The 12,756-nt window shown below is 51.6% G+C and overlaps 7 protein-coding genes across 7 annotated transcripts; 4 read left to right on the top strand and 3 right to left on the bottom strand.

Moving 5' to 3' along the window:
- Positions 1–687: 687 nt before the first annotated feature.
- On the top strand, positions 688–1,485 carry CKM354_000824800 (uncharacterized protein; the record flags this gene model as incomplete). The annotated part of the gene is made up of 1 exon (XM_044803616.1): positions 688–1,485. One exon carries the CDS (start codon positions 688–690, stop codon positions 1,483–1,485), a length of 798 nt encoding a protein of 265 aa, XP_044659551.1.
- A 254-nt stretch (positions 1,486–1,739) lies between these two features.
- CKM354_000824700 (uncharacterized protein) lies at positions 1,740–4,239 on the bottom strand (the record flags this gene model as incomplete). The annotated part of the gene is made up of 4 exons (XM_044803615.1): positions 1,740–2,144; positions 2,199–4,016; positions 4,066–4,087; positions 4,139–4,239. 4 exons carry the CDS (start codon positions 4,237–4,239, stop codon positions 1,740–1,742), a joined length of 2,346 nt encoding a protein of 781 aa, XP_044659550.1.
- Positions 4,240–5,579: 1,340 nt separating this feature from the next.
- On the top strand, positions 5,580–5,938 carry CKM354_000824600 (uncharacterized protein; the record flags this gene model as incomplete). Its single annotated transcript, XM_044803614.1, has 2 exons — positions 5,580–5,796; positions 5,850–5,938. 2 exons carry the CDS (start codon positions 5,580–5,582, stop codon positions 5,936–5,938), a joined length of 306 nt encoding a protein of 101 aa, XP_044659549.1.
- A 237-nt stretch (positions 5,939–6,175) lies between these two features.
- CKM354_000824500 (uncharacterized protein) lies at positions 6,176–7,753 on the bottom strand (the record flags this gene model as incomplete). Its single annotated transcript, XM_044803613.1, has 1 exon — positions 6,176–7,753. One exon carries the CDS (start codon positions 7,751–7,753, stop codon positions 6,176–6,178), a length of 1,578 nt encoding a protein of 525 aa, XP_044659548.1.
- Positions 7,754–8,049: 296 nt separating this feature from the next.
- On the top strand, positions 8,050–8,643 carry CKM354_000824400 (uncharacterized protein; the record flags this gene model as incomplete). Its single annotated transcript, XM_044803612.1, has 1 exon — positions 8,050–8,643. The coding sequence occupies one exon, from the start codon at positions 8,050–8,052 to the stop codon at positions 8,641–8,643; it is 594 nt and encodes a 197-aa protein (XP_044659547.1).
- A 303-nt stretch (positions 8,644–8,946) lies between these two features.
- CKM354_000824300 (uncharacterized protein) lies at positions 8,947–10,279 on the top strand (the record flags this gene model as incomplete). The annotated part of the gene is made up of 3 exons (XM_044803611.1): positions 8,947–9,230; positions 9,283–9,675; positions 9,799–10,279. The coding sequence occupies 3 exons, from the start codon at positions 8,947–8,949 to the stop codon at positions 10,277–10,279; spliced, it is 1,158 nt and encodes a 385-aa protein (XP_044659546.1).
- A 506-nt stretch (positions 10,280–10,785) lies between these two features.
- CKM354_000824200 (uncharacterized protein) lies at positions 10,786–12,053 on the bottom strand (the record flags this gene model as incomplete). The annotated part of the gene is made up of 2 exons (XM_044803610.1): positions 10,786–11,188; positions 11,245–12,053. 2 exons carry the CDS (start codon positions 12,051–12,053, stop codon positions 10,786–10,788), a joined length of 1,212 nt encoding a protein of 403 aa, XP_044659545.1.
- Between the last annotated feature and the right edge of the window lie 703 nt (positions 12,054–12,756).

The raw sequence follows: 12,756 nt of genomic DNA, 5'->3' as shown, positions 1-12,756 counted from the left end.
TCGATGGGAAGTCGGAAGCGGAGGATCCGATGCTTTTGCTCGCTAATCGCCAAGCTCGCAACAGGTGCTTGACTGAAACGCCGTCGCCGCCTCAGAGCCTTCTCGCGTGGATCGCAAAGCTTGATAACATTTTAGTGCTGCAGGAATTTTGCTAATGTGGCTGGTTCCAATAAGCAGTAAGTCATGCTCGCGACCAGACATTCGGCGATCGACTAGCGACGAATCTCTACTGTCGGCTCTCGGATGCCTTCAAGAATATTGCTACAGTGTCAAAGAAATAGCGCAGCTACCTGAGAGCGCGAATACTGTCGTCGTTGGCGCGAGGTAAACTTTCCGAACGTCAACGTGGAGTTCTAGCTATGAGACGGCATCTGCACAGGTCGGCTTCGTCCGGATTCCGCGGACGACTGCCATGCATAACGCGCGCACGCGGAACCCACCATGACGCCGTCCGTCTAACACGATCTGTAATTCCAACCCTGTCAGCGCGGTCGCGCCTGCTTATACCTCGTGCCCAGGGCGCCTGTATAGGGACGCTCACGGTCACTGGCGCTTCCGACCTCCGCCAGGAGAAGTAAGTTTTCAAAATTGATGAGTGCACGCTCGACGTCAACGGCTCAGAGGGAAACTTTCTTTGGTCCAATTTCCCAATGGTGATATAGCATATTTGTTCACACTTCAGCAACTATGCACCTGCCACACTGGACTCCTTTCAAGCTTTTCAAGAGCCACTTCAAACCCGTCGAAGGGAATTTGGCACAGGTCCTCCAGCAGTCCGGTCATTGTCAAATGCTGTTCCGACCACAGAAGCCGTCTCGGCTTACAATTTCGACTTCTGCTACAGAAGTACAGGCTACAATTGAGGAGGATGAGCGTGAAGCGCGGGAAGAAGCATCGATCATGGAAGCATATCGCATTGCCAGAATCGCCCGGAGTCGACTGCAGAAGGAGGCTGAACGAAAAGACCATAACTTGAGATGCTTGGTCGGGCATGCAAATCTTCTGGACCATCTTGCGGAAACTATTGAAGAGGTCGAGCCCGATTTCGACATCGATGATCTCGAGCCTTACATCGAAGCACCTGTCATCTGTGAGAGCGTAACGGCCAAGCCAATACGACGCGGCCATGTCGATGCCATCCTACGCAGTATCGACTTGCCAGAGGATGCCGACGACGAGATACTTGACGATGACGACGAAGATGAGGTCTACGACGAGTCCGATGACGACCTTGATGATCCTCCAACTCCACCATCGACTCCAGAGCAGGCAGAGTTCGGTGGAAAGCAAGACTACAGCGCCCTTCTGACAGGATATGGCCTCAGCTCGAACGTGGAGTTCTCGGTCGAATCGAACTATGGTCAGGACGATGACTCGTGTATCGTCGCTGAGCAGTCCTGCGTGGAATATACCCCGCCCAAGACTATTCGGCGGATGAAGCGGTTACCCATCATCACCATCACAGCTCTTGGTGAAGACACTTGAAAGCCGATCAAGTGGCCGCCACCCATTGAGGGATGGCGTAACAACAATCTCAACTCCTTACTCAGCGGCTCGATCTGGATTGAACGCCGGTGAACTTTCTCCAGGATGTTGCATTGGCTGGTGTCTCTGAAGGTCTGCTGCACCAGAGTGGCGCGCATCCACCAGTCCAAGATTTCCCCAGTGACCCTCCTTGCGCAACAAATACTACTGTCGGTGTTCACTACTGCTAGAGGCTTTGCCGCAACAGCTCTCGATCACGGAACATCCAGGTTCGAAGAAGGCAGAGGCTCGATCCAAGTATTCTTGTCCCACTCGACATGTTCCAGCCACTGCAGGAACTCCGCATCGTTGCCGATCGGAAAGTACGTCGACGATGAGTCGTCATACGCCGCTGGCTCCCTTGATGCTGGCGCTGATGAAGGGAGTGGATTCGGGGACAGAATCTGATCCAGCACCCTGGACAGAGCTCGGCGGCCTTGATCACAGATGAAGAAGTTGCCTTCTCCTGGTCCGACTGCGGACAGTGCCGAGATGAACACACTTAGATCTTGTATGGTTTCCGAGCGGGGCAGAAGATCGGGCGTCCATTGTCGGGTCCGTTCTTGCGTCAGCAGTTCCACTGCAAGCACACCAGCGGCTGGCAAGCCGTGTAATGCAAGCTATGACATTATCAGTATCCCATCAAAGCTCTTTCGGTTGTATAAATAGCTTACCAAATAAATCAAGTCTCCTTGGAAATCTCTAAAGAACTCCTTCTTTGACTGCGCCAGCAGAACCATTTTCAACATCCTCCGGGCAATCGGAATTAATTTTTTAGTGTCAGTGCGCAGCCTGCTGACCATTGCTCGTTGCAAGAGAAATTCGGTATGCGCTATACCGGTATGAATGCAAAAGTGCACCAACCGCGTCGCATCTTTGACTCTGTTCACTGGAAATCCCAGCCCAAGGTACGTATTACCTTCGCTCAGAACCTGTTCGGGAGTGATGCACATGAAATCTGGAAGACTCTTGTGTAGTCGTTCCATTTTCACTCGAACCTGCTCAGTCTGTTGAGCAATATCCTCTTCGTCTGTGCCGAGTGCGATTTCGAGAATTTCTTCCCGAAGACTGGCTTGTTTGAACCAGACGCGCAGCCAAGTGTTGCGGTGAAGGTGGCCGCTTGTATTCCAGCCATTCTCATCCAATTGCGACAAAGCAGCTTGTAAGTCAGCGCCCTCGGAGACGACTTCTTCATCGGAGAGATCCAGTGGTGATTCCATTTTGCAGTACCTGTGCGATAATCTCGGAGGACGACCTAGGAATGTGGCAATGGTTTTATCGTGACCGAACGCCGAGATGAAGATCTTCTTCCGCAGTTCTGAAAGGAAGAAAGGTGTGTGAGCATCGGGTTTGTTACCTTGATGCAAACCCATGGCCACGACAGCGTCGCAGACTTCTCCAGTTCGTTGCCAGGCAGCGTAGTGTGCGTCGCCTTTGATGCACTCTACCAGAATCAAATCCTCGTACATGAAGCACAAGTAGATGTCGTTGAGTACTTCGCATTCGTAGCAGAAGCAAAGACAAAACTCCGATGCTTTGCGCATACGGTCGGCAAATGTCGCTCGATCCACATAACTTTCCTGTACAGAGTCAAAAATTGTGTCCCAGTTGCTAAGATTCACTGCAATGAGTCCCACGAGGCTGAGAATTATGCCAACCACTTCCCAGCGTAAGTGTTGACCGGATGCAGATTTTGACCATTCTCTGGCAGTCATGTCGCCGTGGACTTTCATTGACTGGCGAGTGTTTCTCCACACCAGTTCAGATAGCGCGAGCAGTTGCTCTGTTTTGCCTTCTGCGAGCACATCTCCGAATTCGGCCCAGAGCTCGTCAATCCAAATCTTGAAGATCGGCTGCATGATCACGAGGCCGTCGCAGAGTTCGAACCATCTGCCCATATATTTGCGGTACACTGGAAGATCCTTGAGCATAGAGAGAATCTGAGCACCTTGTTGTATCTTTTCTGCGCTGGTCACTGGCAAATCTCTTGCTTCATCGATCTCCGGTGTCTGCAATATACTCGAATTCTCCTCATAGACAGCCGAGTACGATGTAGCACCGAGATATCCAGTCTTGCTGTCTCGAAAAGACATAGCACTCGCAGGGCTTCTATGTGAATCTATCGATGAAATCCGTGAGCTGCCAGTTGCAGGCGACACCATCTGTACCAAAGGCGATCGTACGATCGGCGATTGGCCAAGAGAAGTGCCGTTGACATGCAATAGGGCCTCTTCCTGGCCTGATATCGTATTGGTGCTTGACGGCGGGCTCGCTAGTGAGTTTGGTTGTTGTTTGTCCAGTCTTTCGGTTGGGTAAGGTACTTGTGGTAAGGTTCGAGCGGCATTACTTGTGCGAAGTGGACCTACTCCGGAAGACATGCGAGGTTTGGTCAAAGGTGCTGGGTGATAGACACATTCATTCTCTTTGCCACGACGAGCGCATCTGCCACACGTCGGCGTGCTGTGATCGCAGCGCAGCTTCCCTCGCCGACACTGTTACCGAGTCAGTGGATGTGTAGCAGAGCAGGTCTTAGAATCATACTGGTTCACAGCTGAACAGCTTCCTATACTGCAGTTAGTCATCGACGAAACGGGCTCTATGGCAAGCAACATACCCGTTACGTCGATATGAGGGGACCAGACCAGTCTCAACAGTTGTGGGCGGGACATTCGTCGCGGGGCCATTGGCGCCAGACAAATCTGATTGGAACAACATGGTCCGTGGTAGGTTCAGCTCCGGAGTGATAACAAGAATTCCAGCACGTTTTCGTCTTCCTCGGTGCTATCGTAACCCAGTGAAGACCGTATTGACGGCGAAGATGAGCATGCAGGTGCGGAATGAGGCATTAGCTTAGGCTGCCGCGTAGAGACGTGATCCTGGGCCAATTTTCCAGCGTTCAGCCGCGTTCACCTTTCAAATCAGACCGGTGGCATGGATGGAGTCCGCTTCAGGCAACAAGAAAACGTGGAGGAGGGCCAGACAGAGTGCGGTGTCAGTGGCTAGTCATCCGAAGAGCGGAGTAACGTGGCCAAGACGCGGCGTTCGCGATGATTCGCATCTGCCGACATCTCTCCACTTGGGTAGCCGCCTCGCAGCGGGTCGGTTTGTCGCATCACTAATCAGCGATGACAAGTCGACGTGTGCTCTTGGACGTTCTCAAGGAGATCACGACTGCTTTGTACAGCCCATCAGATGACATTCAAGACATCGCAAATGCGAAGGAGACGACATCGGAAGCTGTCGGCATTTGCAATGTGCACAGACCAGCCGAACTCCGAGCGCTGAGTTCTGCCCACCACTACCTTCACCTTCCCCACACCAATGGTCCTCAGCTATACATGTAGCTCAGAATGATGCTGCTTGAGTCACCCCATCCACTAGCACACCGATTCTCCATTGGCTATTCCGACATCGACCCTCCGACGATAGGGAGTAAATCAAGCTTCGACGCGGTGAACAAGAGCAGGCATCGAATGCACCGCGCCGATCCAAAGCAAGCGATCCAAACAGATCCCAGCATCGCGTGTTGGCAAGCAGAATCACTTGCATTAAGAACGTCCTGCGGTCTGCCTCACCGAACAGACAAGCTCGAAATCCGAGCATGACAACTTCAGTCTAGTAGCAACCATAATGAAACAATGCTGTGATGACGAGAAGTGGCTCATTGTGACTCCGAAGCATTGCGCCCTCTGTTTGGTCAATTCTATCGCAAGGAGCATGCAAGTAGTCCGAGTCATCATGCGTGTACCGACAATGGAGGGCCTCAGCCCTAGACTAGCGAAGCCACGCGAGAGCTGTGGTATGCTCGGCGTTCGCTTAGAAACTCAATGCATTCCCATGCGTAGCGGAAGGCTGCGACATGTGCGTTATTGTGTTGCCTGACTATCGATCAAGTGAATTCTCAGATGTACATATAAGCAGAGTGGGAGACCTCACACATAGCTTCTCATCTTCATCAGCACAGGAACTCAATTGATTGTTCAGAGCAACTTGGTCGTATGCCATTAAACCAGATTCCGACATTCACTACTACAGCAACAAACCTCAGCATCACCATGTCTTCTCACCAACAATCCACTCAATACCAACGACAGACTCTCGAGCAAGCGTCTGGCGACAGATCTCTCCCATCATACCGAGACGCAACAAAAGGACAATCACCAGTTGATGTCACAGAGAAGGAGATGGAGGTTGAGAGTGTCAAGAAACAATCGAAGCTCTCTGCATTGAAATCAATGTTCAAGGAGAAGTCGCCATCAGCAGGGCCATCTGGTTAGTCACGTGTCACTCTGGAATATACTGGTCACCATACTGATGGATCGCAGGCAAGCAATACAACTACGTCGTATCGAAGAATGGCGGCGAGGATAACTTTCCTTTTCAGCATAGGAACCAGATGAGATTCGGATGCTAAGAGATGGTCTACGCTGGATCGGACTTTGTTATGGTGATAAATTAGCGTTCAGCTTCGTGCTCGGTGTTCTTCAAAGGTTGAGAGTAAATGTCGCCAGAATGGCTTGACACAAAGACAATGCTAGGAGTTTGGAGTTTGACTTTGGGGGGCTGGGGAGGTTCATGAACTTGAGCTCAATCGCATGCAAATGCTGCGCACTTCGAATTTTGTTCAAGACTGTTCGTTCTCATCAAGTCATCATTGCACATACCACCCATGATCGATGTCAATGTACTTGACATGCTCGCTGCGTCTCAAGTTGTTGATGTCTCTTCCAACCCTCATCGCTTGCTCCTCCACCTCTAACCATATCTGAGCCTTCCGTTGGGCTACAAGACTCATGTTATCGGCTTCTTGTTCCAGCACAAGCTGAGCCAGGCCGACCTGCTCTGTGAACTTGTCGAGTAATGCCCTGCGGAAGCTAGACATCTGCTGTCGTGGTAAGAGGTGGAACGTTGCAACGTTTGGGACCCAGCCTTGCGACAGATTGAGGTACGAGAAGTTCTTCCAGTTGCCTGCCCATATACTGGTCGTGGTGGAATGCCCCATCCAGGTGTCATCGCCTTCGTTGTTTGTAGTGTCAGAAGTCCACTTGAACGAAAGTGCAGCACACCAATCTGTGCAACCCTCGAGATCCAGCCATCTCAAGCTCAGTAGATTATTGCTGAGTTGCCTAATGATAGCTGCAGGCTCATACATGTCTTGATCCAGCGCAGAGTAGTAGTGTGAGCCACCTGCGTGCACATCGGGGCTGTGCTGGCTCGAAACGGTGGCCGTCGCCAGATTTGGAGTCAAGGTAGGTCGTTGCCAGTGCGCAAGCGACAGATGAGTAAGACTTGGTGTATGCCTCGAAAGGGTCAGAAGATCTCGCCAGGAGACGCCTGGTGGTGGATGAGAAAGTGAAAGATGTGTCAGACTGGAAAACCGAGCTTCTAGCATGCTCACGCTCAGAGCTGCCTCGAAGCTCGAATCTTGATCCCAGGATTCTGCCACAGCGTCCACTGTCGCTTCTGCAGACTGGAGCATAGGCGTCTGTTCCTTTGCAAGCTTAGTAAGGCGTGGAATGGACAGTCCGCCGCTGCCAATCAGACCAGCAAGATCCAGATGTGACAATGGCTCTGTACCACTTGTCAAGGCATCGAGTGTATTGATGTCTATCGCGGGTCCGTAGAAACCGAGATAGCTCAACAATTTGAGGCGCAATCTCAAGGGCAATTCAGCAAGTATGGGTAAGTCCTCCTCGTCGAACATATCCCAATTCTCGGCAGCAGTCTTGAGTGCAAAATGCATCAGACTTCCTGGTCGTTGATTGTAATCGTCATCGTCATCGATGCTACTCAACAAAGCAAATCTCCTGAGCTTCTCAGGCCTATTACGATCAACGTCAGTTGTGCCATTCCGCCTAAACCGCCTCTGCCCAGTCCTCAATGCCAGAGAGCGGGTCCACCCGGGTGTCTTGGTCCAACTCGCTGGTGGGGCGGGGCCTGGGGTCCGGTTTGGAAGTCGCACTCGCGCAGCGCGCTTGGGTTTCGGAGGGGCACTCTCTGCGATTCCTAGGATGCCTTTCAAGGACGGATGTACTGACTTGTGGTTGGTTGCGCTCTCAGCGAGCTCAGCCTTCTTCTTCGCAGCATCTTTTCCTCCGAGTTTTCTCAGCTCACTGAGCTTCTCGTTGACCGAGGACTTGGTGTTGGCGACATTGGTGCTGGCAGCTTTGTTGCCACTCGATGTGCCTTGCAATTGTTTCAAATAGTTGTTGCGTTGTTTCTTGGGCATACGCGCGGATACGATCCAGAATCAGACCAGTCCAGTAGGTCCGCAGTCCTGTTTATATGGCCAGACACCGGAGATTGTGCACAGTGTGAGTCAATGTGCTATTGTTAGTGTGGCTGAGAGATGTGGATTCGGGAACAGAAGACGTCATGCCCTCAGCCGCTTGCTGCTGACCAACACCGATCGACAACAACGCCAATGTCCGTTAGGCTTTGTTCTCACTCCCACGCAGTCGTTGCGATGTAGTCTGCACAGCGCGGATCAGTAATTTGACCGCGACTCGACAAGTACTCGGAGACATGTCCGCCATCACGCTGCGCCCGCCAACCTTCTCACCTGCCAATCCTCCAGCCGACTTCAAGAATCCTTCAATCGCATGGCTCACCGAAACCTGGCATGTCACGCATTCTAGTCTTCCCATGTGGAAGAGCAAAAAGAATGTGCGCATTCAATACACGCCCTTAGACCCATCATCGCCATCTATCGCGAAAGAGAATACGGACAGAATCGACGACGTGGTCACGTCGCAGCCACTCCACGGCGTCAAGGTCTCTACGATACGAGGTGTCGACACAGTAGCAGGGAATGGAGACAGCAGAGGCGAATGGAATTGGCGAGGCAAAGGCTGGCTCATGATCGCCAGCAGCCATTGGGAGGTTCTAGGCTGGGGAGAAGAGCAGAACAACAATGGCAACAAGTGGGCAGTGACGTGCTTCGCGAAGACACTCTTCACACCTGCCGGTATTGATGTCTACTCGCAAGGTCGCCGAGGCGTTCTGCCAGAGACTCTTGAAGAGATCAAGACTGCGCTGGCGCAAGTGGACGATGAGGACATCAAGAAGATGGCCAAAGACATCTTCGCAATCGTGATTGACGATTCGCGGAAGGACTAAAATCGACAGTACGGCAAACAGAGCCATATAGAATGCAATATTCGGTGTAAATAATACATTAATCCTGCCCACCAAGAGCTCGCAGACCTCACAATGCACTCGATAATGCGCCTTTCTCAAGCTCTTGCTTTATTAGGACTGCTTTGGCCGGCAGAGGATTTAGTACAGACTGTGGTGATTCCACCATTTCTAATCGAAATTTGAAGGACCGCTCACCCAGTGCTCGGCGGTCGCATTTCCGTACAAACTTGGCAACCCGCTTCTCTTTCCTTCTGTCCATTAACGATCGAGCATTGCGCAACTATGCGCCTCGTCGACACTCACAGCCTGAAGCTTGTTGAGTTCACAGAGGACAAGACACCCTATGGCCGATACGCTGTCCTCTCTCATCGCTGGAGCGATGATGAAGTCACGTTCAAAGAGTTCCGCAAAGGATTGAACCAGGACAGCATTGGCCATCGCAAGATCGTCGCAGCTTGCGAATATGCAAAAGCCCAAAGACATGCTTATATCTGGATCGACACTTGCTGTATAGACAAGAGATCAAGCGCTGAGCTGTCTGAAGCTATCAACAGCATGTTCCGCTGGTGTGATGCCGTGATGCCTCAGAGCTTTCAAGACTGTACTCACATTGTACAGGTACCAGCGTTCGGCAGCATGCTATGCATATCTTCAAGACGTCTCATATGAGGGCACGGCAGACGAATTTACGATACTAGACGCGCTAAGGGCTAGCCGCTGGTTCGGCCGTGGATGGACACTCCAAGAATTGCTGGCACCGGCCGAAGTCATCTTCTTGAATGCTCAATGGCGGGCTATCGGTAGTCGACAGGACGATTACATTGCGACTGCAGTGTCAGAGATCACCGGAATCGGCTTGTACGATCTCAATAATTTCAATCACCAGAGGCCAAGCGTGGCTCGCAAGATGAGCTGGGCAGCACGAAGGGTCACTACCAGGCCTGAAGACCTGGCGTATTGCCTGCTCGGGTTGTTCGATGTCAATATGCCGATGTTGTATGGCGAGGGAATGTGAGTCAAATCAATGAGGAACCTAGTCTCTGATGTTCGCAACTGCCGCGTTTCGCCAATGGTTACAACAAATGAGAGCAGATGTTAGAAACGTTGGGAAATAATGCTAATCAGATGTCTCAGGCTCAAAGCTTTCATGAGACTGCAACAAGAAATCATCAAGAAGTCGGACGACAAGTCAATCTTTGCGTGGGGATGGGATCTTCCGGGCGAGTTCGGACTCGCATGGTATGGCCTTCTGGCGCCTTCGCCGGCTCCATTCGAAAAGTGCGGCGAGATCGTCGTTGATGAGGGCAATTTTGAGAACAAGTACCCATACGAGATGACAAATCAAGGTCTCTCACTGAAATCTAAGGCCGAGCTGTTGGGCTCGGAGAAGTATTTGATAGATCTGGACTGTATGAAGCTGGCCACTAACGAAGATGGCCATCTCCGGCGGCATCGATGCTATTTAATTCTGGAGCCCGCAACGCCGGACGGCCGCATATTCCGACGCAGGCACGTCCACCGCACAATAAATGAAGATCTCGAATCGAAGTATCCCAGGGATCGTAGAGAGCCCTGTGGTGTGAGGAAGTTCTTGATCAAGCAGGCGGGACTCTGAGACTTGCCTCCCCTGATTCAGTCCTGCGATGAAGCGATGCCAGAGCAGTGTAGGCTCGTGAGCAAGGCGAGTTGAGTCTGGCGGGTCTATCTGGACTTTCAATGCGTTCGGGAAGGCGGGCTAGTTGCGGACAGCAAAATGGAGACTGGGAAAAACGCTTGCTTTGCGATATCTCCTCGCGAATTGGATCCCGCAGCTGCCTTGCTTGTCGAGCCAGAGTGCCTTAGCTTCCGCTATACAAAGCGGAGAGACGAGGCTCGAAGAGGCACTGAACTTCCACGGGTAGAGGAGCGCGGAGTCTCAATCCTGGCTTCTTTTTTGCTTTCCGGTAGTCGAGCGGGATCAGTGTCGCACGCGACCAAGTTATTCCATCGAACCTGGATGCGCTTCTCTTACTCAGACGGACGCCTACAATAGCAATCCGAGTCTTCGGTGTAAGTCGAGCCAGGATACACAAGCAATATCTTGGAGAAGAATAAAGCCCGGAGGCACGATGCTGCGTTCTTTCACCAAACTAGAGATGTGACGATGTCGAGCACTCCTTCCCGATCGACTTCCACGCCCAAGCGCTTCATGATCTCATATATCTCCTTCTTCTTCTCCTTGATGCTGCACTTCGCCCAGAAATCATACTCAACCGTCACACGATTCAGCATACCAGCATTGGTCTCGCCAATGTGCTTGATCCACTTCAGTTGAACTTCTTCCCAGTCATTATTTGCCCGCTGATGGTAAGAAGTGACATGGATGTTGCCATAAAATATCGGCAACGTCTCGGCACGGATCTTCTTGCTCACTCGGGTCAGGGATGGCTGGTAGTACGCAGACACAGTGCCAGAGGCCGAATCCGGAGGTGGAGAAACTGCGTCTACTCTATACCGATGGTGTCCGCATTCAATGGGCAGGTGACTTTGAAGAAGTTAGCTCGGACATGGTGAATCTACTGAAACTAAGCAGCGACTCACATGTTCCCCTCTTGCTCCATCCCCTGCTGGCACTGTTCATCATCTCCAATCGAGCATCGTGTGGTGGGATATGTCCGAGGTGAGGAGTGCGTACGAGTAAGCGATAGACAACCGCTCAACTTGTAGATCTCATTCCTCAACTCGGCTGGCAGATCGAGGAAGCCGGTTGGGGCGATGTTGCTTGAGGATCTTTCCTGCAAGGCAGGGCAGAAGTTGAGGGCAGTATTCGCCATGATGCCATCTCTCGTGATCTCGTGCTCGAGATCAGCAAGCTTGGCTCTCCAGGGCTTAAGAGTCGTACGCAAGGCATCGATCTCACCATAGATACTGGTCATCTTGCCCTCCAGCTCAGTCTGGAGCTGTTCAGAAGCCGAATCGATCTTCCGATGGACGTTCTCTTGTTCTTCGTGCAAGCATTTGCAGCGCTGGTACTTGCAGCTCTTGAGGCCGCAATGGCGAATGGCCGTACCTTCGCTGCCACGGTCGATATCGATGCCCAATGCTGCCATGATTCTCCGTACTAGAGGAGAACCAGACAGAAAGGCGACCACTTTTTGCTTTGATTGATGAAGGCGATGAGCGATCGAGTGGAGCGTCGGATACTCGCAAGAAGAGTACTTGCGAGGCTTGCATTCATCGCACTGACGTGCAAGATGTCCGATCAATGTACTACCTAAGTTTTCATATGCATCGGTGCGCAAGGCTCGAAGTTGCATTCGCAAAGGAGGAAATTTGGACTCGAGGGCGGCAACCTCTCGCTTCAAACTGTCGCGAAGGAGAATGACGGGGTGAGTACTCGTAGATGTCATGGCTGTGTGCTTTGACGCGGATACACTACCTTCCAAAAGAGTCGAGCCAAGTTTGAAATCTCGTGGTGTCGTGCGAGGCCTTTCAAGGAAGAAGATTAGGGTCGGATTTCCTGTCTCCACACAAACCGTGCCAAGATTCACAAGCTTGATCTTGGTGAATGATGAACAGGTTCTACATCGGGTGCGCAATCACTTGTGAGTCACGTTGCACACAAGCTCCTGCACAACCAATTGACGGATGATGTATGATCTATGCCGTCCGTTCAGCTATTGGCCAAGTCACTGACTTGATGTGTGGGCAGCCTATTACATATAGCAGTATGGCTATTGAACGAACGAGAGTCTCCGTGAGAAGCCCCAGAAATAGGTACTATCTTCCAGTGTTTAGTATGCATGTACCGCACGCTCTAGAATTGTCCCTCGATCAGATTCTATGAGGGATTGCTGTTCCTATGTCCAGACGCTTGCTATCAATGAGTTTCCAACAACCAAAATGACCCGACATCTGCACGGCGGCCCTTTGTCCCTGGCAATGACAAGAGTATATGAGCCAGTATCTGACGATGAAACCTCGTTGCACAGTATCCTGAGGACTTGCTTTACTATTGATCTGGTTCTGTCTCGCTATGAGAATGCATTCTTATGGAACTCCACGCCATAGCGTTACTGCGCACTTCTCTGTCTCGCCCAATCAAGTCCCAGG

The sequence above is a fragment of the Cercospora kikuchii genome (genome assembly GCF_019650295.1).
Source record: "Cercospora kikuchii DNA, contig_00005, whole genome shotgun sequence".
NCBI lineage: Eukaryota > Fungi > Ascomycota > Dothideomycetes > Mycosphaerellales > Mycosphaerellaceae > Cercospora > Cercospora kikuchii.
Note: the sequence above shows the minus strand (reverse complement) of the source record. Positions and strands in the feature narration are given on the sequence as shown.